Raw genomic sequence first — 22,042 nt, forward strand, 5'->3', positions numbered from 1 at the left:
ATTGTTCGGATTGATTGTAGGCTGTGCGGAGGATATGGGAGGCTTGGCGGACATGACAGCCGTGACGCAACCCTAGAGGCAAGTACCAGTCAGATGGGAGTGTTAGATTTATAAGAAGGTTTGAGACTAGATATGTATGTAAAAAGGACAAAAAAGAATAAAGGGTCGGCCAGTCCGTGGCTCCAACAATGTCCTATGTCACCGTCTTACTAACACTTAGCTAACGTAGCTTAACGCACCTTAACGCACCTTAAACCCTTAGGTTCCTTGTAGGTACGTAGACTAAAGTCTAGTCCTTGGAATAATCCTTATACCGGTAATTCTTAGATTGCCAATCTACCTAGGGTAGCACCAGGCGAGATTCGTAGACGGGGTGTGCATAGAGGTTGAGATAGTGGATGATGAAAAGGCTCAGGCCTAAGGGTGCGCTTCTTTAGTTTTTTGTTGGTGGTTCTGACGATGGGTTTTGATGGCTCTGGCTCTGGTTCTGGCTCTGGTTCTGGCTCTGGTTCTGGTGGTTCTGGTCCTGCATATAAACAAACACCAAGTCAGTCAGTACAGTGAACTAATTCTCCTCGTGCATGAACTATCTATTGTTCCAATGCTGTAGTACACTGTACGATAGGGTATATCTGGGTTAAGCGACTCAAGTGTCAATGTTACCTACCGAGGTACTTAGGTTAGGTAGGTTAATTAACAAATCCTCCAGGACTCCGCCGCCAAGGGGGGGGTTCTATGTACGTATACAATGCAGAATGAGTTGGTTTATCGATATTGGGCGGTAACCTCGATTGGGCTCTGATTGAAAGAAAGTAAGGGTTATCTAAGGTTTATTTTGCGACTGGAAATGTGAATCCCATTGGGATGTATGGGGGAAAAAAGGGGGGGTTTATTTGGCTGATAGGAAGGAAGAAGAAGAAAAGAGAAAAAGGATAACTAGTTGGAAGGATACGCAGTGCAGTGCAGTGCAGTGCAGTGCAGTGACGATGATGGCGTTGTCGTCACCTTTGCGACTTCCCCAGCTTGCTACTACGCTACATACAATTAACCTAGGTACCACTAGTTACCACCCACTTGAACACCTTGAACACCTTGAACACACCGACCTAAAAGAGCTTAGATTAGCTAAGGCCAAGTTAGAGCTTCTTAGCATCCGCATTCGGTAACAATATTACAAGGATCTGGTCAGAATAGAGCCACTTGGCGGGGTTTGCACGAGTGCAATCTTTTGGTTTTTTGTTACCCAGCCACGACTATGACGTAGATCATTTATTACGTAGCTACTGTACATAGCACAACATTTGCACTACACGGCCGATCTGGAATTCTCCGTTCGAACGCATCTCTTTTTTTTTCTTTCCCTTTTTTTATTTGGATTCTTCTTCTTTTTATAACACATGTAAAGATGGAAATATTCTGGGTCTCAAATTCAGATCAGATCTTAGATCCAAAAACGGACATAGATACTGCATTGCTTCAAGTTTACTTAGGTACCTACATCTACATACTTAATAGTAAGTAAATGTGTGAATTGATTCAATTGTGATATACCAGCATAAGAACTTATCACCTCTTCTCCCTTGAGATTAAGACGAACTGATCTCCAAGACTAACAAGACTAATAATTCATAACTTGGTCTAGGTACATATTGTACAAGTCCTCCCATTGGTGACAATAGTTGCAATCTTTCTTGATACAGTACTGTATTAGTACATATGTACATACATAATAAGTAATCTTCTTTCCTTTCTGCAAGTAACAATGCCGCTTTGATACTAGTGATCACCATTACATCACATCCAATGATGCAAATCAACAGGGGAACAGACATGGGATTAACTATTACCGATAACCTGGCCACCTACATGTACCGCACTATTTAGTATCATCTGCCTGATGGCCCTGATCAGGTTTTCTTCTTGTTACACTCTAACGTCGTACCTACATTAGTTACACTTAACTGATGGAATAGATGTATGCATCTTTTAAAAGGGATGCATAATACACACACCTAATGACACTTAAATTTGGTTGCAAGTATGTAAGGCTGAAAGGGGCCTAGCAATAATCCAGAGCCCAAACAGCTTCAAGTTCTCGTAAACGTACTACCATCTAACTACATATGTATGTAGTAGCAGTAGTACTTCGTAGTAGCAGTAGCAATAGCAATAGAAGTAGTACAGTGTACGTGGACCAAAACAGTGTGTTACTTCCATTAAATTAAAGATTTAGAGACTACTCTGAATACTCTGAATTATTCTTGATAGCCCATCAACCCGCGACTTAGATGTCACTTGGTCTCCTCCAGATCCTTTCCTCTCCTTTTATCTCAGCAGAAGAAAAAAAGGGGGAGAAAAGGAGGAGCCATGACACCCCAAACCATCCCTGAAACGCCGTGCTAATGCCCATGCTGGTTCTTGATCCTACTATTCAAGCATCGCAAAACGTCCCAAGTACGCCCTTACCCTTACCCATGCCCTGATGCCATTCTGCTAGCCGGCCTTAACGTGGCAGAAGAACCATCTCGACTGCTGATATGTTACAATTCTGAATTAGTCATATTACGTCCTCGTCCCTTTCAAAGTATCCAGACCCCCCCTTTGGGTCTTAAACTAGTTCTGATATAGACTTGACCGTTTCCGAAGTTGTGTGCCGCATTCTACCCTTCCGTCTCGGTGGCGGCGCCTTAGGTGGTGCCTTTTTGCTTCGAGTACCATTCTCATGATTTGAAGGGACGTACGGCATTCCATGTCGGTGCTTCGGTACTTCTGGAAGTGGTTTCTTGGGCCTGTTTGTTTTAGACGTCTCCTTTACTTCTGTAATGGTGCCCGCCGAGCTGCGCACGCCATTGCTTGCTTGGTGTATATCACTCTTTGCCTCCGCGACCTCTGCTTTCCGGCTTGGCGTTTGCACACCTGGCCTTTCCGTGACCGCCGCCACATGCACGACACTAACGTTGCTGGCGGTTTCCGTAGGTGAGAGACTGATCCCGAGGAATTTGCGTGCTACCTCACTTGCACCAGCACCTTCATCCGAAAGCCACTTGACTTTGGATACCCGATCAACCAGCCGCGTCGTTGTCTCGTCTACTGGCGCGAAATGGGTATTTCCTGTTCCAGCCAGGATTCTAAGCAGCTTCTGTATCTCATCCTTTTTGTAATGAGGTGGCTGGTTAAGCTGCGTGTGAGCAAGTAAGGGGTACAGGACACGGAGATATGTATGTCGCAAAGCCATCAATTCTTCTGGCAGGTCTAGAAGATTGCGGATGATGACGTCGAGGAGGACTCGTAAGTCATTGGTATAAAAATATTCATACGTGGCGTTGGTGGTGAAAAGTAGGTACAGAAGCTTCAAGATCAGCAACTGCAAGGACGTTTCAGTTTCACGGTTGAGAAGTAATATGATATTTTCGCCAAAAGTCCTGTAATGCGGGCCATATAGACCGAGGCACTTGACCACTCTGTTCGTCAATGGCGCAGCCGGCGAGGTGGGGTTGGTCGCTACCGAAGTAGATGCAACCATGTACTGTTCATTAAGCACGAGCTACTAAGGGTTAGTATAAGGAGCGGCAGAGGTTTACGAGGTGCATGGTATCATGATCAACTTACAAGAACCCGAATAATCGGATAATGGTACGGATCGTGCACATCATCGGAGAAGCCCTCGATGAGTTGGAATAGGTAGGTCACAAAGCCATCGTCGACGTGTAGAAGATCCTCCACGCGAAGTTGCTCAATGCGCGACATCTCATACATTAAATCTAGGAGAAGTCGATGTAGGCCTGGATCGTCTTCTTTCCGTCCATTGATAAGCTCAAGCAGTCGGTGGAAGCAACCCTCCTCGATCATTCGTCTGAATATGGCCTCGTCGGCTCGGCCATCGAGTAACAGGAAACTGGCGATGACATACAAGGGGCCTGGTTCATCTTCTTGCAATAGGCTATAAATCATCTGTGTGCGCACATATTCTGGGTTTGTATGAAAGAGACCACCATCAAGGAGACTCTGAGAACAGGCTTCTACGTCATCTTCGGATTGGGAGAATTCATATCGACATCGCGACGCGAGATCTAGCCACGACCGTAATGCATCGTCGATGGTTTCGTGAGCTTCGGCAGGGCACTGAATAGCGACGATTTTGCCTAGCTCTAAGAGAGAAGATGATTTGATTAGTCGCATTCTAGAATGGCAGTAGGGAATGATAGATAGATATGATAGGCAGAATGAGAAGGGAAGGGAAGAGTTTGGGACGCACCACTCCATAATTGCTCCTCATTTTCTATCGAATAACTGGTATCGGATTCGGCCATGTTGATTAGAGCCCCAGCAGCGTGTGCGACATCGCATCACGAGGCGCGTGTTTTTACAACAGCGAATATTTTGGACATGGAAGTGAAAGGGAGTAGAAGGAGGATTAGGATTGGAAGTCTGATTATGATTATGATTTATGATTATGATTTTTTATTATGATTACGATGATGATCACTTGGAATTTCTGCGACGTATAATCATAACCTAAAAGTCCTTAGTTGGGCTGTCGATCAGAAACGTGCGGTACTAAATAGTTATGTGACAATAAAAAAGTAATGTGACAATAAAAAAAAGGCGGATTTGGCGTAAGGGGGAAAAGAACATCCATTCAGTTCAAGGTTAAGTTACCTAATACTAAGTATATTCATACTAAGTATATTCAAGGTGGAGTACTATTAGTGCTCACTGCTCAGTAGCCTAGTGCTCAGACTGCTGCCGCACTGCTACATGGCAGTAGTACAATACAATACATGCTAGTGCTGGAGGTTAAAGATTCAACTTAAAGTATCCCCCCCATGTACTACATGTACAATACATTAAATATTCATAGATGGGATAATAATAATAATAATAATATCACATTCACAATCACATACTCAAATCATTAAACTTCTCACTATAATCAAATGAATTGACTCTTCACATTACTACCGTAGAATGAAAGCAAAGGGTATGCTCTACCTAGCCTAGGTGGTAGTTAAAAAAAAAAAAAGTCTAGTATCATTGTCAGCAACACCATCTCAAAATAGTTTCTGGTAGCTGGTCTCCCTGACCTTGGTCAATCGTGCTGAAATAGCTCCAATTGTCTGTCCATCGTGCTTCATATTATGGCAACCACCCCTTAGCCCGTGCCACTCTCCTTCCTTCATTCAATCCCCGGTTCGGCCCGGCACCTATGTATGCGATTGATATCCTCCGAGGCATAGACTAAGTACCTACCTCCTAGGTAGATAGGTAGCCAGCTTCACCATGCCCTCAGATCCATTGTTGGTCTGGCGATAATACATCCGCCAAGCCCGCCTATGAATCAAACAGGCTGGAAACCCCTTCTAGATGGTCGCCATTTCCCTCCATTTGACTATTGCGAGGCGTGGCCTGGCTATGGTCTGGCGCCGGAGCAGTCATGAACTGTTGCGCCATCTTACTACGTGTCGGTCTCCTGGAGGAGCCGTTGCTCCTGGTAGAGGGAATTCCGATGCTCTTGCTGAGCTTGCCCATCTCGGACACGCTCACTCCTTTCAAGTCACCCAATAACTGAAGAATAACTCCTCGTTGACTTCGACTACTCACTTCTTTCCGCATCATGTACTCGATCGCGTTATCGACATCAGTCTGCTTGATATTGGGAAGCGAGACTAGGACATCTCGGGCTGTCGGTGTGAGTCGGCTATAGGCTACCACGATGGTGGCGATCAGGGACGCATAGTCCTTCTGCAGATCAACAAAATACGGCTCGTGAATGGATGATATGCACGCCTTCACCACATCTGACGAGATATATTGGCGTATCGCGCCTGCAGCTTCTGGGGGCATGCTTACAGCATCAACCTTTCCAGAACCGGACAGAGTAGAATTCGCCCGCGCAAAGTCCGGAATAATGGAGCGGAACACTCGCAACATAATTCCGCAACATCGTGAGTCGCGCCATCGTATGGCGTGAGTGCAAAACAGTAAAAGGGGTTCCACGATGGAAGAATGCATTAGGCAGAACTCCCGCAATGTGGGATACCTATCGGCCTCTGCGCCTGTATCTGTCCCAGAAGTTAGCAAATACGACTCCGAATGCCGCCGCCTAGCAATCAAATTAATTCAATACTTACTTGTTCGGGCCGGATCTAGAAAGTCCGCAATCATCATAATTGATGCGTATGTCAGCTGCCTGAGAATGCTCTCCGATTTCATCTCTTCAGTCAGGGCATCTCCTCCTGTCTTAACGCCTTGCTGCTCGTCAAGCTTCGCCCATTCGGCATTGATTCTAGCATCCATTTGCTGACAACAAGCCGCCATGATCGGAGGGAGAAAATGGTCTCGTAGGGGGACCGGGCAGTTGTCTACGAGATATCTAACCAAATTGAGGACGTTGATCAGCTGATGGGCTGAAAGGCTGAAGGAATCAGCTAGAAGAGCATGAGCCAAGGGGCCCGGCAGCTCGCTGAAGCCGTAAAATTGCACGTCTAGCCGTGTCATGCAGTATATAACGGCGTAGCAAGACTCGCGCACAAATCTTATAGAGCCTCGGATTGTAGAGGCAAGCCCTTCCAGAGTGAGTTTTTTATCAAGCACGCGAGCATAGAATTCGTCCTTGCTTCCCTCTGAAATGCCGGCTTGCCAAAATCTATCTGTAAGAACGCGGCTAACGATGGTTTTCATTTCTGGTGGTAATCCCGCCCAATTTTCTGGCGTATGAGAAGCGTGCGCGTGGCTTGATACACATGAATATTAGCTGGTGAAATGATATGAGTAGAAACAGGGCACCACTCACTTTAGGAAGTTGAGCAACTCGGGGAGGATAGCGGGAAACCCTTCTTGCCATAATGCGCACGAAACTTGGAACGCATCGGTTTCTTTACCAACTTTGTCGACGGAACAAGTTAAAAATGACTTCGTTGGTCTCAATGGGAGAACCTGTGTGTGATGTCAGTATAAAAAATTCATGCAAAAGAAAGGGATAGAGATAATCTGACAGCCTGTCGTTCTTCTAGTTCGGCCTGTAGCGCTTGTCCCTCGGCATCAAGCTCTACAGAACCCCAGTCTGCAATATTTTGCATCTGCTTTCGTGCTAAGTAGTCCTGCGCCTTATCAAGCGCCATGAGCTCGCAGAAGCCCGCATAGGATGACAAAGCCCGCTTCAGGCGTTCATCCTGCCATTGAGCCACTACAGGATTAATGAAACCCTGCAGTTTCTGAGCTTTCGTGGCCTGATCAAGTCGAGTAGAGCGATGGCTATGATCGTTAGTGGTCTTCTTTGAAAACGAGTGTTTTTGCAAAGATGAACATACACTATTGTAAATAAGAACGTCTGATACGTAATCTGACGTTTCTCATCAAGAGTTCCCGAGGCAATCATTTCGTTCACCTTGCCTTCTATTTGATCGTATACATCCTGGAAGATTCGGTCAGCCTACAGATGAGATTCCCATGAGAGAGTGGCCGGTTTCTTACTAGTAAATGATCGGGCATTTTGGCGGCGAGCCTTTGCAGTTCGACCATACTCTCTGCTTGTAACTCTTTAATCGCATCGGTATACACCCGGTGGTCAGGATGCGTAGCGGGCCAGGTCACCAGGATATGTTCGAGGACCTTTAACATGAACCCTGGGTTCTTGTCTAGTGCCATGACAGAGAAGGCAACGAGAAGCTGCAGGATCCTTTTTCGAATGAGAGGGTCCTAGATTGGTGAGCGGATATACACAAGACACTAATATTGCGCTACCTACCTCGAACGTCATTGTAAGTAGGCGATTACACCAAGACTCCAAGCTTTCCTCCAACGAAGCTCTCTCCTGCTCCTAGAAGACGTTAGCGAGGGGTTCGGCACTATACAGAAACTGTATATACTTACATGATGAGAGCTTTTGTTCGATCGCCACTTGCCATATCCCTTCAGGGCAGCTTCAATTACTGTCGCTTGAGCATCGACGAGAAGAACGGGTTGTGAAGTCTTGGAATAATTGGCCACTGCTTGTAGTTAGAATATCAATCTCAGATCTCACTTTCTCAACGCCCACTTAAAAGATACATACTATTGAATGCTGGCGCATTGTCGTAAAGATGCTCAAGGACATTTTCTGCCTGCCCGAGAATGTGCTGCATAGCATCAGCTATCTTCAACTGGACAATGCTCTCAATGATTTGTGAGCTATATCGTCTATAGTTCCCAAGGAAAGCATGGCGTTCCGGAACCGTGTCCGTGTCTTCTAGCAGGAAGAGGAATGTAGCATCCTGGGTATCTTCGGGTAGGTTCTCATATCGGAGAAGCCTTGAGCTACAGCATTCCAAAAGCGGTCCGATGAACATAGGCATGCTTGCAATGCTGGGTCCAAGAGTTCGGTTATTAAGAAGCCTAGTCCACGTTACAAGGACGGGTATCGATATTACGAGACTCTGACTCTGGGTAATGAGGAGAAGAAGTTGCAAGAACCCCTGAAAATCGATACGGTCTGGGTCATTTGGTAGGACAGCAAAGCGACGATCCATGTAAGTTCCTAGGAACGAAATCACCTAACAATTGTTAGCAGAATTATATATGGACAATAGTTGTCTTAAAGCTTACCTCGGAAAGCTTCTTGGAGAACTGGTACTTGTCGTCGTCGATGTCCTCTGGATCAGCCACTGACCACTCGAAAAGTTGTCTGAATAGCTCCACGTATTTGCGACCATATAGCGGGACAACAAGATCTAGAAATTCTTGGTCGACAAAGCTGGTTCGAGCATATAGAGAATGCATAGCCTCCAGAGATGCCTTTGAAGTTGGGTTAATTAGCTCCAGTTGCCCTATGTAGCTCGGTATTCAATAGTCTTACCTTTTGGACTTCAATATGCGAGGCGCCAAGACCCTCGCACATCACTGGTACGCATTGGGTAGCAGTGACAGCATTAGGGATAACCCACGGCAGCAAAGAGTAAAGCAAAGCAAGAGCGCGAACTGCGCAGCTTCGCACCTCTGCGTTATGCTGCACATCCCCAGATAAGCACTGCCTTAGAAGATCCGTGATCCTCGCCAGCCAGCCTTCGCCGCCGCATCTGACGTCGGGTCCTGCTTGTCGGTTGGGGAAAGTCTCAACGAGAACCGCGGCAGGTGTGAAGATCTCGACAGAAGCCTTGCTAAGAACACCCTCGCGAACCGAAACTACCGGGTCGTCCCCATTGAATATATCGTCAGAGAGCATCTCTAAGATACAAAGGACAAGCTCCTTGTGTACCACAGAGTCGGGCACCTGCCAAAGACTGACTAACATTGCATCCATGTCCATCCACTCGCCGGCCCAGCTTCTTTTCGCAACTTCTACCCATAGCAAAGCGATCTTGTTTCTCAAATAGGTAGGGTCTTCCCTCGATATGCCTTGGGAGAGCTCCAAAACGCAGTTGCGCAATGAGGCGGCCTGTTCCTCGGTGTAATCGGCCCATCGGTGTTTGATTGCATGTTCGAGTAGCGACAGTGCGTAATGTCGCACGACGGGAGGTTGTGTTTTATCAAAGGCAAGGTGAAAGCCATAATAAGAAGCCTTTTCGTCATTCTTTACGTTCTCGAGGTACAACTGGGCGTCCTTGCGAGCGTCGTTCGCGGAATAAGGACTATGGACAACTTCCAATGCCTCATGTATTTTTGGCAGAACTGCCATGTTGTCAGCATCGACACCCACGCCGCCCGTTCCCATGTTTCCGTTGATCGAAGTATGTTGTGGCATCAGGCTAAGAAATTAAGAATGCGCGGTCGGCCGACGACGATCTTGGAGGGGAGTGGGCGGGAGCTGCAGCCTGGATGTACTAGGTAGCTAGGTGTAGCTGTCGGTCTAGTAATCTTGACTTAGGTGGAAATCATCAGGCAATCAGTATAGGTTGAATTCACGAAATATGACGCGAAAGAAAGGGTATATTTGTGTAGAGATTGGTCGAGGACGTTAGTAGTCACGACTTGGGTAGGAAGTGTTTTTTTCTTTTTTTGGTTCTAGTCGGTAAAGTTGAGAGGTTTGTAGGTAGGTGTTTAGGTGTTGCAGACGTTGCAGGCGTTGTAAGGTGGAATGATGTTCAGTGCTGTCTGCGGCTTTATGCGCTAAAGTGCCTAGGTAAGGTACCGTGATTGAGGATCGTGTCGGGAGAAATTTATTTAATCGAGGTTGCTTCAGGTAAGTGGTGTCAGTTGTGTCAGTGGTATGGTTTGCACGCGACGGAATTGGAAGTGTAACCTTAAAAGTTGTGGTACCTAATAAGTACTTTAATGCATAAGCACTTAAGGTCCTAGCACTAACTAATACAACCTAGAAGTAACATTGAAAGTATGTACAATGATGGGAACTTGAAGATACTTGACGTCTACGGATGCACAACCTTATCTCGACATGTATGTACCTAGTATGTACATATGTACTAGACAGAACCCCCCCACCCCGCCTAATGTTGATTAAAGCAGTTGGGACAAGCGCCGCGGCCAATTAGCCGTCGAATTAAACCCAGAAGCTCCCTTTTCTAGAAGGCCTAGAAGAATTCTTTAAAGTGCTCAGTGACAACCATACGTCGCCTTGTGCTCCATAAATAGGTGTCTACAAATAGTACCTGCCTACAGTACAAAATAGGTTCCACAACATACTAAATATATGTACCTAGTACACACCTACCCTAGGTACTTAGGGTACTAGATACTAGGTAGTTAGATATCGACACGATGCCTCATGTGAATATTCAGTGATGATAACAAACAACATTTTCGTTGCACCTCGGGATATATATGCTTTAAGCAAATCTACGTAAAATCAAACATGTAAATCTGATCGTAATTTCACATGAGTACGACCCTGAACGAGTCAAGTGGTAGTTCCCTACATGCATTTCTAATATTCCCACAGACATAATAACCTATCATAGAAGCTCGTCGACACGCACCGGAGATTTCTTTCTCTTATTTCCGTTCCAGGTTGAAAGTCGCTACCGTAATTCATGCTCTTGTGTCCCTCGAACCGCCCAAGCACTTTAATCTCACAAACCTCTGCACCATCACCTGTGATCTCGAGTATCCTCGAGCCTGCATGCATGCACGAGGCAAGGATAAGCGCTGTCCACCACTGTTTCTTTCCTGTTGCGTCTTCCGCCATTTTCTCAAGTTTGATGAGCTTGAGTCTCCATACTCCTCCCTGTAGATTTTGCTCTGCTAGCAACCTGGGCATATGCAGAGGTGCCCCTTCTATCTGCTCATAGATAGAAAATACTCTTATGTGATCGTCATAACTTCCACTGACAATCACAGAAGTACTACTCGAGAGCCTCAGGTCTAACGGCAGTATAGCAGTGACACCCGCTTCATGGCCTCTGACGGCCACTGCAGGGTAAGGAGCTTCGATTAAGTCGTGAAGATCATCATCTGTTCGGGCTGCTGTATAGGCACAAGTTGAGCTGAGAAGTTTCGAATCGTCACCTCCCGAGTAAAGTATTAATAGCTGCGAGCTATCCTCCAGTGCGCCTGGTGTCTCGGAGTTCAACCCTTCCACAAACGGTGAAAATGCCACTGTCCAGGCTTCGAGCGTATGGCTAACCAAAGGTCCTGTGCTTGCCTTACATACGTCCCAAGTGTCACTGACTTGCAATATGTGAACTTGGTAGTCGGAAGTGGTAATGGCAAGGAGACTGGGTATAGATGGATGCCACGAGCAAGACAGGAAGAGGACTCCCTCTCCTTCACCAAGTGGCTTGTGTGTACTTATCTCCTGCAGGGAGACTGACCCTGCTGAAGTTGAAAGCTTGAAAAACGAAAGGGTCCCTGTGCTAGAGACCACGGCCATAACAGTACCCCTTTCTTGATGAGGATGAAAGTGAATATCAAGAATGGCAGAAGGATAGAGAACTGTTTGTACATGTTCTCTGTCTAATGGTGAACTTGGTTTCATGGATAGATTGAGATTACCAGGCAGAAGAGATTATTTACTTACATCTTCTCAGCGTCTGTCAACCTGAACACAACGAGACTGCCATTCCGATTCTGGACCAGCTTGTTGGTGACCTGCTTCTCTTCATCTTCGAATGTAGACTCCCCATCAGTTGCATCTTCCTTCTGTAGGTTGTAAGTCCCTACAACAAAATAGTCCGGGAGGGCTGGGCAGAATTCGATACAGCTGGGAGGGAGGTCTAGAGTCATAGACCACAGAGGCGTTATGCTGCGTCCCGACGTTTCCATGACGTTCTCTGTTTAATCCTGGATAGAAAAGGAGGAATGTTGATTGGTCTGTTGATTAGTCTTGAGGAGGCGAGATAAGGTAATAAATAAGATATCAAAAGGGTGCCTAATGTAGACCTATGTACCCTGGGTAGAATACGAAGTGATACTAGAAAGAAACCCAGCTTTTTACACTTTTACTTTTTTCTTCTTACATGTATGCTGCATGGCCGGGGTAAAAAGTGGATCACTAGTAACAGGGTACTACGGTAACTAGTAACTGCGGCTCGGAATTGTCCCCGCTGTTGGACCCTTAGGATAAGGTACGGTACAATACCTACCCCTCGGCTGCCCAAGCCTTAGGCCCGGTAGTACAAGTGCATAACAAAAGAGCTGGGGGTAGCTAGCTGGGGGTAGCTAGCTGGGCTGCTGGGCTGCTGGGGGAGCCGGACGTCTATCCAGACTCACGGATCATAGACTCCACCCTGGTCTTTCCATCGTTCAATGTTTGTATTATATATTATATATAATACATTCTTTCCCCGCGAGATCCTGACAGAGGCTACGACTTAATTCTGATAAGTTCTCCATCCATATTTGACCGATTTATTTGATTCATCTCTTATACTCTCTTTTCCTCTGCAATATCAATATCAAAGAAGCTTACAGTTAGCTAGGAGCACACTTAGTGTAGTTGTTCATCCGATCACATACAACGCAACCATGACTTCCGACGATTCTGATTTTTATGGTATGGTGAAGTCATCTATGTTGCTTCAAGTAAACCCATGAACTAACTCATGGGACTAACACTCCTGTCCTAGGCGACGATGATACCATGGCAGACCTCAAGGCCAGAGTGAAGGAGCTCGATGTGAAAGAATGGTGGGGAGAGTATGAGAATCTCAATACTCCTCTAAAACTTCAAGCTCGAAAAGAGGCGACGGTGGTGGATAGATCCCAGTTACATAACCCTTACGCAGGCTTGGAATACGCTTGGCAACTCACCGAGACAATCGAGGAATTCGTGGTACGCGTGCCACCGGCAACAACAGATGTAACCCCTGAGAGTCGCTGGATATGGGTTTGCAACCCGTACATCCGCCGCAAAAGTAAGCGTGAGGCGAGTAACCAAATGATTCGGGGTGGCGAAGATGAAGCACCTGAAGAACAGGGCGCGGATTTGCCAAGCGTGGTTGAGGGTGGGATGGCGAGGCTACATTTTGCATCCGAGTTCATTGACGTTTGCAAGAATTCCGGTGGCAACCCCAATTTCGTTCGACGGGAATGTCAAAAGGCTGGTACAGATGCGGCGAAGGACATCCTTGATCTCGCCCAAACACATCGTGTAAGGTGTGGTAAGGTTAGTAAGACCTACTCATATCATAGAAGAAAAGACACGACCCAACAGCTATATCTGATTCGTTCCTATCTTAGTGGATGTTGTTCTGCACCGTCTTCCAGGTCAACGAGGTTTGGGAAATCATTGCAAAGGCTACAGCAAATAATGAGCTTGGAATTGGTAGTAAGGTTGCGGCACGATCGATTGGTGATAGGAGAACCGATCGGCTCATCTGCGTCTACACCGCCGATTTCACCGACACGAAAGATGTTAGAAGAGTTGCCAAGAAATTGAAACAGCTCGGACTTATCCAGACCAAAGGGAGGCCCTTATACTACAAACCTGGTAAGTCTTATCGTCTAAGCTCACTTTCATCTCTGTTAAGATGCGATGCTTACTAGATCAGACGTGTACACTTACTTGGGGATAGCGCATGGGAATCCATGGAAGATAAGAGCTTCCATATACGACACCACGTCTATGCTAAAGAAGGCTTAGAACAGAGGAAGCATGATACAAGGAATTGGATGGGTCAGTTGATGGGTTATACGAAGCATGTTAAGAGATGATGAATTCGCCGACATACCCTATGCTTTCAGAGGCTCGTATCTCCAGGCCTAATCAAAAGCTTCGAGTAATATGGTTACTATTCCAATATGAGCAAACAGGATCACAATGCTTACTTATTATCCCTTTAACGCCGCCAATGCATGAAGCCCTAAGTTGGTTATCGTCCCGGCCCCCCGGCCAACATCCTTAGCATCATACTGCGGATCCGGTTCCCTCCTAGAACATACCACCGTTTCTCGTCATAGTTATAGAAGTATCAATCATAACGCATGCCTGCCATGAAATGCCAAGTCAGCCCAGAGGTATCTGGCATTCGCACAGGAAGGGCCTTTGTGAAGGGTTTGACTCCCAATCTTCGCAGCGAGTATGCCTGCCCAGGCAGCAACCTCCTCCGCCCCTAGCTGATTTGCAGGCCTGGGTCGATATCTGTCGATTTCAAGAGCAAAACAAGCCTATAGGCGCTGTTACCATTAAGGTAATACCGATGGAGTTTCTTCGACCTCAAGAACCCTAGTCTCTCGTATAATCTCATGGCTGGTATGTTCGTTTCTTCTGTCTCTAAAACGATTTCGTCGGCGTGACGATCGGCCATGGCATCGATAGCCTTCTTCACCAGTGCGGTAGCTATGCCTTGGCCTCGGAATGTTGACGATACTGCAAGCATGGCTATATATCCTCGGTGAGTCGGGGGCGAGTGTGAAGCATGATGCTCGAGCTTGCAAATGATGACGCCCATGAGAGACTTGTCTACAGGATTGAGCGCCTATTTTAGAGTGTTTCTTTAGCAAAATCAACCTTTTAGGGAGTGCAACAGATATAACGCAGCCTTACCATATAGCACAAGTGTGCCCATTGGTACAAGAAATAGCGATACACATAGATGCTGTAGGGTTCGCTCAGATCCTTGGAAATCAAAGCCCGGATGGCAGGCAGGTATTTCTCCTCCAGAGCATGTTCATATTGGATGTAAAGAAGTTCGCCGGGAAGCTCACTCGCACGGGCTACTTCCATAGCTTCGCTGTTAACCGCATGAGGGCGTACTGCTAGTTGAAGATAGTTAAGAGTTTAAAGGCCAAGCGCCGATATGGGGAGTTATCACAGGGTAAACCTGGTCAGTTTTGAAGATGGTTGATAATGGTGGGACTGATCTAAAGAAAAGGGCTGGCTATGAGGCAAATGAGGCAAATGAGGCAAATGAAGAAATACAGAGGTTGTAAATCAGATGTTGAATCGGAGGTTGAATTGAGTAAGACGGCAATTGATTAGTTTAGTTTAGTTTGGTTTTAGTACAGTAAAGCAATAATAAAGAATTGATTGTTTTCAGAATAGGCGTGTGTAGACTACAGAATGGCCCGCTTTCACATGCAAGCCAAGATAGGCAGAATTTAACCTCCAATTGCTATGTACATAGGGCTACATGATCAATAGATAATAGTACAAAATACATAGGGACATAGTTACCTGGTAGTTAAGTACTAGGTACCTAAACCTGGATACTTACCTCAGCAAACTCAACACGTCCTAGGACGTTTCCACGTTGTTCATTGGCCAATATATTTTAGATTTAAATACCACATGCTAATGTGAAGCAGCTTGACGTCAACATGTTATAAATTGGTAAGTTCAATAATAGATTGTAATCTGTTTCAGTTGACCTATTCTCCATTTCACCTGCAGCTACAGGCATCCTTGACCAAATACCGCATAAGTCTTTACCTTGACAGCTAATTTAAACATTACATACATTCATACATACATACATATATGAGCCTTCGACGCGTAAAGTGAGGCATCTAGATTTCTACAACCGTTTACAACATACCTCATCTAGTAGGTAGTCCGTGAAACACCATTGCGACATCCCTGGCCAAAGTGGCTTGACCTGTGCGTTCGTCTGTTAACCACTCTTGACTCCACTGAAGTGCGATTCGTTACCTCCACTACGACCAGTCTCGATTCCGCTTCCTCCCCATCATCCCGCCATCCCGCACATCCCACACATCCCACACATCCACACATCCGCACTTTCACGTCGCGCTTAGTGCCTGGGTCATGTAGCACAGTCCAGTGATGGCATCAACCCTTCGACGCCGCGTGCTCGGCGCCGATAATCCATCCGAATCCTCGTCGCAAACTCCCACACCAAGAGACGAAAGTCCGGTGAAGCCGGGCGATAAGGTCAAAATCATCCACCATGAAGCCCGTCCCAAAACACGCAAGCGGCGGAATACCTTGATTTTCTTATTGGGCATTTTGTTTGGACTCATAGCTGCTGGCTTTCTAGCGAAAAACAATGACCTCCTCGACCTTCCCGAGATTGGTGAGCTTAGCATGGATAGCTTATTTGATGTCTTGCCTGCCGGCCTGATAAGAGACATGAAGGATCTTGTAGTACGTCCCTACTTCTCGGACAAGGATTCACTTCAGCTAATACGCTCCCCGCTCCTAGAAAGGTGAACGGGAGTTTGTCGATAGTTACGATTCCTTCGCCGTTGGACTAAGAGCTCGATCTGAGGGCCTGAGTGCCCACCATCCTGTCATCATGGTGCCTGGAGTCATTTCAACAGGTCTCGAGTCCTGGGGCACATCTAATATCTCCCGTCCATATTTTCGAAAGCGGCTCTGGGGTAGCTGGACTATGATGAGGGCACTTGTCATGGATAAGGAGATCTGGAAAAAGCACATCATGCTAGATAAAAAGACAGGGCTAGATCCGCCGGGTGTCAAGTTGAGAGCTGCCCAAGGATTCGATGCCACCGACTTCTTTATCACAGGCTACTGGATTTGGAGCAAGATTCTAGAAAACCTTGCGTCCTTAGGATACGACCCTACCAATTCGTTCACGGCTGCTTACGATTGGCGCTTGTCTTACCAAAATTTGGAGCTTCGGGACCAGTTCTTCACAAGGTTAAAGAGTTATGTTGAGCTAGCACACGAATTCTCCGGTCACAAAGTCGTTCTCACATCACACAGCATGGGAAGCCAAGTTTTGTTTTATTTCTTTCATTGGGTGGCATCTGCCCAGGGTGGTAAGGGAGGCGACGATTGGGTCGACCGCCACGTCGAGGCCTGGATAAACATCAGCGGATGTATGCTAGGCGCTGTCAAGGATGTGACTGCAATTCTTTCAGGCGAAATGCGTGACACAGCTCAACTCAATGCTTTTGCAGTTTACGGCCTTGAGAAGTTCCTTGCCAAGGATGAACGAGCTGAGATTTTTCGAGCTATGCCGGGTGTTTCGGCCATGCTACCCCTGGGAGGCGATGTAGTTTGGGGGAATTTGACGTGGGCACCAGACGACCTACCAGGACAGAAAAACTCATTTGGCTCGTTCCTAAATTTCCGTCGTGGCGAAAACTGGACGACTCCGGATGAGAATTTGACGGTCAGTAATGCTTTGAAATATGTTTTGGATACCACGGACGACTGGTACCGAGACCAGATCCAAAAGAGCTATTCTCACGGCATGGCCAGCACGTCTGCGGAGGTGGAGGCCAATGAATTAGACAATCGCAAATGGGTCAATCCGCTAGAGACGAGGCTTCCTTTGGCTCCAAACCTGAAGATATACTGTTTTTACGGCGTAGGAAAACCAACGGAGAGGGCGTACTACTATCGCACTCCTGAATTTCCGGGGCTTACAAAGCTTAATGTTACCATCGACACAGGACTGACGGTGGACGAGATCGACCACGGTGTTATCATGGGGGAAGGCGATGGGACGGTCAATATTCTAAGTAGTGGGTATATGTGCTCAAAGGGTTGGCACATGAAGCGATACAACCCAGCTGGGGCCAAGATCACGGTGGTCGAAATGCCTCACGATCCAGACAGGTTTAACCCCCGTGGCGGACCCAACACGGCGGACCACGTGGATATCTTGGGACGACAAACCCTTAATGAGATGGTTTTGCGTGTTGCGGCGGGTAAGGGTCACCTGATCAAGGATCACATATTTAGCAACATTCGAGAGTATGCAGACAGAGTTCAGGTTTACGAAGAAAAAGAAGAGGAAGAAAAAGAAGAGGTAGAAAAGGAAGAGGTAGAAAAGGAAGAGGAAGAAAAGGAAGAAGAAGAAAAAGAAGCAGAAAAAGAAGATGAGGAGGAGAATGATGGAGAATGATGCAGAATGGACGAGGGATGAATGTCATGAGTAGTTATTAATGAATGAAGGTTATGTGTAGGTATAGGTATATATTTATACAGGAAGGTGGCTGTACTTTATTGGGATACATAGAAGTTAGTACTAGTTATATTTATATGACAGACAGTATTAAGGTTAGATGCGTCGTGCACGGACCAATAGAGGCATCTGGATGTTCCACAGAAAACCCTTTCGCGCCAATAGGTTACCTAGTAACTACCTTCTATCTTACTTCTACATACATAGGTATCTATGTAACTTGACCTCGTCAACATCCCTCCTCTTGTGTACATATGTACCTCTTTACTTCACAAATCCAATTCTCAACGCAACTATTCAAAGTCAACAAGTATATCGTGACCTCTTCATTCTCTAATCATATATAATTACTTCGTAGACACCTATCTACTACGTATCCAGCCATGGAGGCATCTGCGAAGAGAAAGAATCCCTCTAGCAATGGACCCGACAATCGTCAACTCAAAAGAAGCAAAGTAAGGTCATACTACTAGGTACTTTTGTTTTCATATATCATATATTAACTCATGTCCCCTAGGGCGGTAGTGGTGGCAGATGGCAAACCCCTCACCACAAGTCCAAGCTTGAGACCTTAAGAGGCAAGAACCTAGAAATAGGGGACATGGGCATATGGATCACGTGTGTAAAAGGAAAGGAACGGCAAGCCTTGGGGGAAATGATGGACATCTGCAGCGAGGTATTATATTGATCCCTCACATTCTACACTATGCCCTACAATGCTTAGCATGTCTTCATGCTTTTAGTATGGAGAGAAATTGTACGGCATCAAGCCCGAAGGCCCCGCCGATGTTGCCGATGACGAAGACGACATCGAGGCTTCTATCAAGAAGGAAGTCGAAGGCATGAAGCCCGCAGCCAGGCCAAAAGATGCCACCTTCGAGCCCATGCGCATGGATCTTGATTGTGTAGGCTTCGTGAGAACGAGATCACCAGTTGACCCCGTGGAGCTGGTGCACCGTATCTGCAAGGATGCAAGTGAGATCACCGACAAGACGCAGAGGCGATCGAGGTTCATCAATCGATTTACTCCCGTCACGCTCACTGTGAAGGCCAATGAGACCGGTGTAGAGGAGGTTGCTAAGAAAATCCTAAGTAGCCATTTCCAACTCGCCGGTAATGACGATGCGAAGGTGGTGGCTGATGGGTCCGATGTCTGCTCAGTCAGTCATTCTTCATACCCTACATAGATACTGGCCAGAATAGGGGCTAACAACTTGACTCAATAGTATGCCATCCGTCCTTCATTCCGAGCGCATAACAACCTCAAGCGTGGAGATGTAATTGACAAGGTCGCATCATTCATCTCATCGCCTCATAAAGTCAACCTCACGTCACCCGATAAGGTCATTCTCATCGATATCTATCAGGTATGTTCCCTCCATAATTTCGTAAATAGAAACCCTGCGTTAACGATAGTAGATGTACTGTGGCATGAGTGTTGTAGATGGTGATTGGGAAGCTCTCAAGCGATACAACCTTCATGAGATATACCTGGCGGCATTGAAAGCCACGAGGAAGGATACCAAGGAAGCCCCTGAGGAGCCAAAGGGGGAGGCAAATCCGCCAGCGGCCAATCCAGAGGCGTGATCTTGTTTACACTCAAACAAATTCATTTCATATACTCATTAATGGCACCGCTTTATTTACGTAGCACATAACATCGTGCTCGTCATCACAGGGTGTTGATATAGACGTAGACTTTCCTTATAATGGCATACACTAGATTGAAAGCTACTAGAAAAACGGCATATTTCCTCTAGTAATGATCCAACCGGATTTAATTATGTAAGAAATCACATGTGAAAATCGGCACTCAGGTCTGCGGGTTAGTCTTAGATTAGATGACATATTGTGATGCTATATCTCCCTGCCCCTGAGAAAGGGGGAGCAAGCCCACCAAGTGTCTACTCACTAGGTATCAATATTCTGTCTACTAATGCATGGAAGACTACCTACCCGAGACGCCGAACACTAAGATAAATTGCCCACTGCCGACAACTTAACCTAAGAGGATCCCGAGGTGCCGATCCGATGCCCCTTAAATATTCCGGCGCCTTGGATCAGAAGACCGCTCCGTACTAGTCGGGCCGCGGACAGCACGCTAGAGGCCCACACGTTTATTTCATGTGTATGAAGACAAAATTATATGTCTCTCGGGCCGTACCTCGGCCAATCATCTCTGAGATGCCGCGCACGCTGGAGCAAAAGACAGATAACGCGCAAGCACTTTATAACTACTAGGTAGTTAACCGGTTACTATGTATGAGACCCACCGAGAATCGTCACTTTCAAGACAAACTTCACCTCCTACAGTAACCTACAATAACCATGTTGGTATCTAGCCTTGTAGCCCAGTGTCCTCAGGGTTCTCAAACTCCAGTAAAAGACTGGCATCTCTCTATTACACAGTATAAGGGCCCTCAAAGTCTTCTACTACCTAGTAGCTACTTAACTAGCCTGCTAATTTATGATAGATAGATCTGTGCTGTTATATCACCGACTTGAAGTTATATAATGCTAAGTGTCCAGGGCCTGCTTGGGGTCTACATAGGGAGCTAGATGGGAGAAAGATAGCTCACATGTATATATAGCCTCCGTGGTCTCCGGGGGGGTTGTTAGAGATCCCCGCGTAACAACGACGATGTTCTGCGTCTTCTAAGTTCCGCCTCATGACACTGAGAGAGTTAAGAAAACTCGCCTCATCCTCGGATAGAAGTGCCTAACATAACTTGGGCGTTTATGTCATAGTCCAGATACTAGGTAGGTAATAGGAAACGGGAGGTAAGAAAAAAGGAAAGAACCGAAATACATGTGGAGTAAGAGGGTCTTTGCCGGTGGCTTTTAAACCTGATATGTACTAATTATGTTGATTTACAAGAATAAGTTAACCGCTAACCCTTTGGCAATACCTTAGACTTTAAGCCAGCCGTCTTGAAACTTGACGAAGTGGTCTTTAACAGCGGGATCGACTTATAGCGTCGAATTACCGAAAAGGGCATCAAAATCGCCATCTCTTATCCTGACTGTTCTCGGGCTTTGAATTTTAGCAGGCTCGGGATTTGTTATAAGTTGAAGATATGTTAGTCTGAAAAGCCACCACACCAATGTATTATGCACTAAGATACCTACGTCATCTACACCTACCTACCTAGTAGTGTACAAATCATAGCTATAGAAATTATGACATGATCGGTTAAAGATGTCGAGCTGTAAAGTCTACCCTGATATGTAACTCCCCTTGACAAACTAGGCCCCCCAGACGTGGTGGGGAGGAAGCGAGACGGAGAAAGAGCAGGGAGCACTACTTGGCTTGAAAACATTGGCTAAGCTATCCGGGGAGGGTTGCATTGCGTTCTAGAAGCTCGCATGCGAGCTAGGTAGGTCGGGAGACGTCGTCAAAGAACAAATCGTACCTTTCATGGTTGAGCTCGTTCGCTTATCACATACCTAGATAGTGGCTTACTTCATCCATCTCCATCCAAGGACTGTGATTCGTTCCTGACTTCTTCAATAAGCGAGAGGAATACCTATTCCGTGTTTCGATAAAAGAGGCTATATCGAATACCATCGTGCCTAATAATCCTATTAGGCTTCTAAATTTCTGCTCGTCTAAGTTGATTTGTTAGCGTCGGGATCATCACTTCCTTTGCAGAGTCTCGAAGGAAAAACATTGGAGATTTGCGTTCTGATACTAAGGTTAGGCACCTATTAATATCTAAATGTGGATATACAGTATCCCAGGCTTACCCGCTTGAACTTCAATGAAGACCTGG

At 46.2% G+C, this 22,042-nt stretch overlaps 7 protein-coding genes across 7 annotated transcripts; 3 read left to right on the top strand and 4 right to left on the bottom strand.

Moving 5' to 3' along the window:
• Positions 1-2,608: 2,608 nt before the first annotated feature.
• Positions 2,609-4,310, bottom strand: GGS25DRAFT_525981 (uncharacterized protein; the record flags this gene model as incomplete). The annotated part of the gene is made up of 3 exons (XM_049264899.1): positions 2,609-3,544; positions 3,610-4,148; positions 4,256-4,310. The coding sequence occupies 3 exons, from the start codon at positions 4,308-4,310 to the stop codon at positions 2,609-2,611; spliced, it is 1,530 nt and encodes a 509-aa protein (XP_049112022.1).
• A 553-nt stretch (positions 4,311-4,863) lies between these two features.
• Positions 4,864-10,216, bottom strand: GGS25DRAFT_509363 (ARM repeat-containing protein). The gene is made up of 12 exons (XM_049262554.1): positions 8,834-10,216; positions 8,584-8,772; positions 8,054-8,531; positions 7,873-7,988; positions 7,748-7,819; positions 7,474-7,698; positions 7,311-7,414; positions 6,996-7,254; positions 6,794-6,936; positions 6,132-6,733; positions 5,085-6,062; positions 4,864-5,025 (listed from the first exon to the last, which is right to left on the bottom strand). The coding sequence occupies exons 1-11, from the start codon at positions 9,716-9,718 to the stop codon at positions 5,332-5,334; spliced, it is 3,804 nt and encodes a 1,267-aa protein (XP_049112023.1). The 5' UTR covers positions 9,719-10,216; the 3' UTR covers positions 4,864-5,025; positions 5,085-5,331.
• Positions 10,217-10,731: 515 nt separating this feature from the next.
• Positions 10,732-12,386, bottom strand: GGS25DRAFT_509367 (uncharacterized protein). The gene is made up of 2 exons (XM_049262555.1): positions 11,951-12,386; positions 10,732-11,882 (listed from the first exon to the last, which is right to left on the bottom strand). The coding sequence occupies exons 1-2, from the start codon at positions 12,193-12,195 to the stop codon at positions 10,859-10,861; spliced, it is 1,269 nt and encodes a 422-aa protein (XP_049112024.1). The 5' UTR covers positions 12,196-12,386; the 3' UTR covers positions 10,732-10,858.
• A 511-nt stretch (positions 12,387-12,897) lies between these two features.
• Positions 12,898-14,014, top strand: GGS25DRAFT_525984 (DUF1917-domain-containing protein; the record flags this gene model as incomplete). Its single annotated transcript, XM_049264900.1, has 4 exons — positions 12,898-12,925; positions 12,999-13,522; positions 13,612-13,861; positions 13,923-14,014. The coding sequence occupies 4 exons, from the start codon at positions 12,898-12,900 to the stop codon at positions 14,012-14,014; spliced, it is 894 nt and encodes a 297-aa protein (XP_049112025.1).
• A 469-nt stretch (positions 14,015-14,483) lies between these two features.
• GGS25DRAFT_525985 (acyl-CoA N-acyltransferase) lies at positions 14,484-15,097 on the bottom strand (the record flags this gene model as incomplete). Its single annotated transcript, XM_049264901.1, has 2 exons — positions 14,484-14,849; positions 14,918-15,097. The coding sequence occupies 2 exons, from the start codon at positions 15,095-15,097 to the stop codon at positions 14,484-14,486; spliced, it is 546 nt and encodes a 181-aa protein (XP_049112026.1).
• A 931-nt stretch (positions 15,098-16,028) lies between these two features.
• Positions 16,029-18,258, top strand: GGS25DRAFT_74669 (LACT-domain-containing protein). The gene is made up of 2 exons (XM_049265992.1): positions 16,029-16,477; positions 16,536-18,258. The coding sequence occupies exons 1-2, from the start codon at positions 16,157-16,159 to the stop codon at positions 18,207-18,209; spliced, it is 1,995 nt and encodes a 664-aa protein (XP_049112027.1). The 5' UTR covers positions 16,029-16,156; the 3' UTR covers positions 18,210-18,258.
• Positions 18,259-18,451: 193 nt separating this feature from the next.
• Positions 18,452-20,087, top strand: GGS25DRAFT_509379 (uncharacterized protein). Its single transcript, XM_049262556.1, has 5 exons — positions 18,452-18,724; positions 18,787-18,945; positions 19,013-19,429; positions 19,496-19,636; positions 19,689-20,087. The coding sequence occupies exons 1-5, from the start codon at positions 18,653-18,655 to the stop codon at positions 19,854-19,856; spliced, it is 957 nt and encodes a 318-aa protein (XP_049112028.1). The 5' UTR covers positions 18,452-18,652; the 3' UTR covers positions 19,857-20,087.
• Positions 20,088-22,042: the final 1,955 nt, after the last annotated feature.

Source organism: Hypoxylon fragiforme (assembly GCF_022984875.1).
Source record: "Hypoxylon fragiforme strain CBS 206.31 chromosome Unknown GGS25scaffold_10, whole genome shotgun sequence".
Lineage (NCBI taxonomy): Eukaryota > Fungi > Ascomycota > Sordariomycetes > Xylariales > Hypoxylaceae > Hypoxylon > Hypoxylon fragiforme.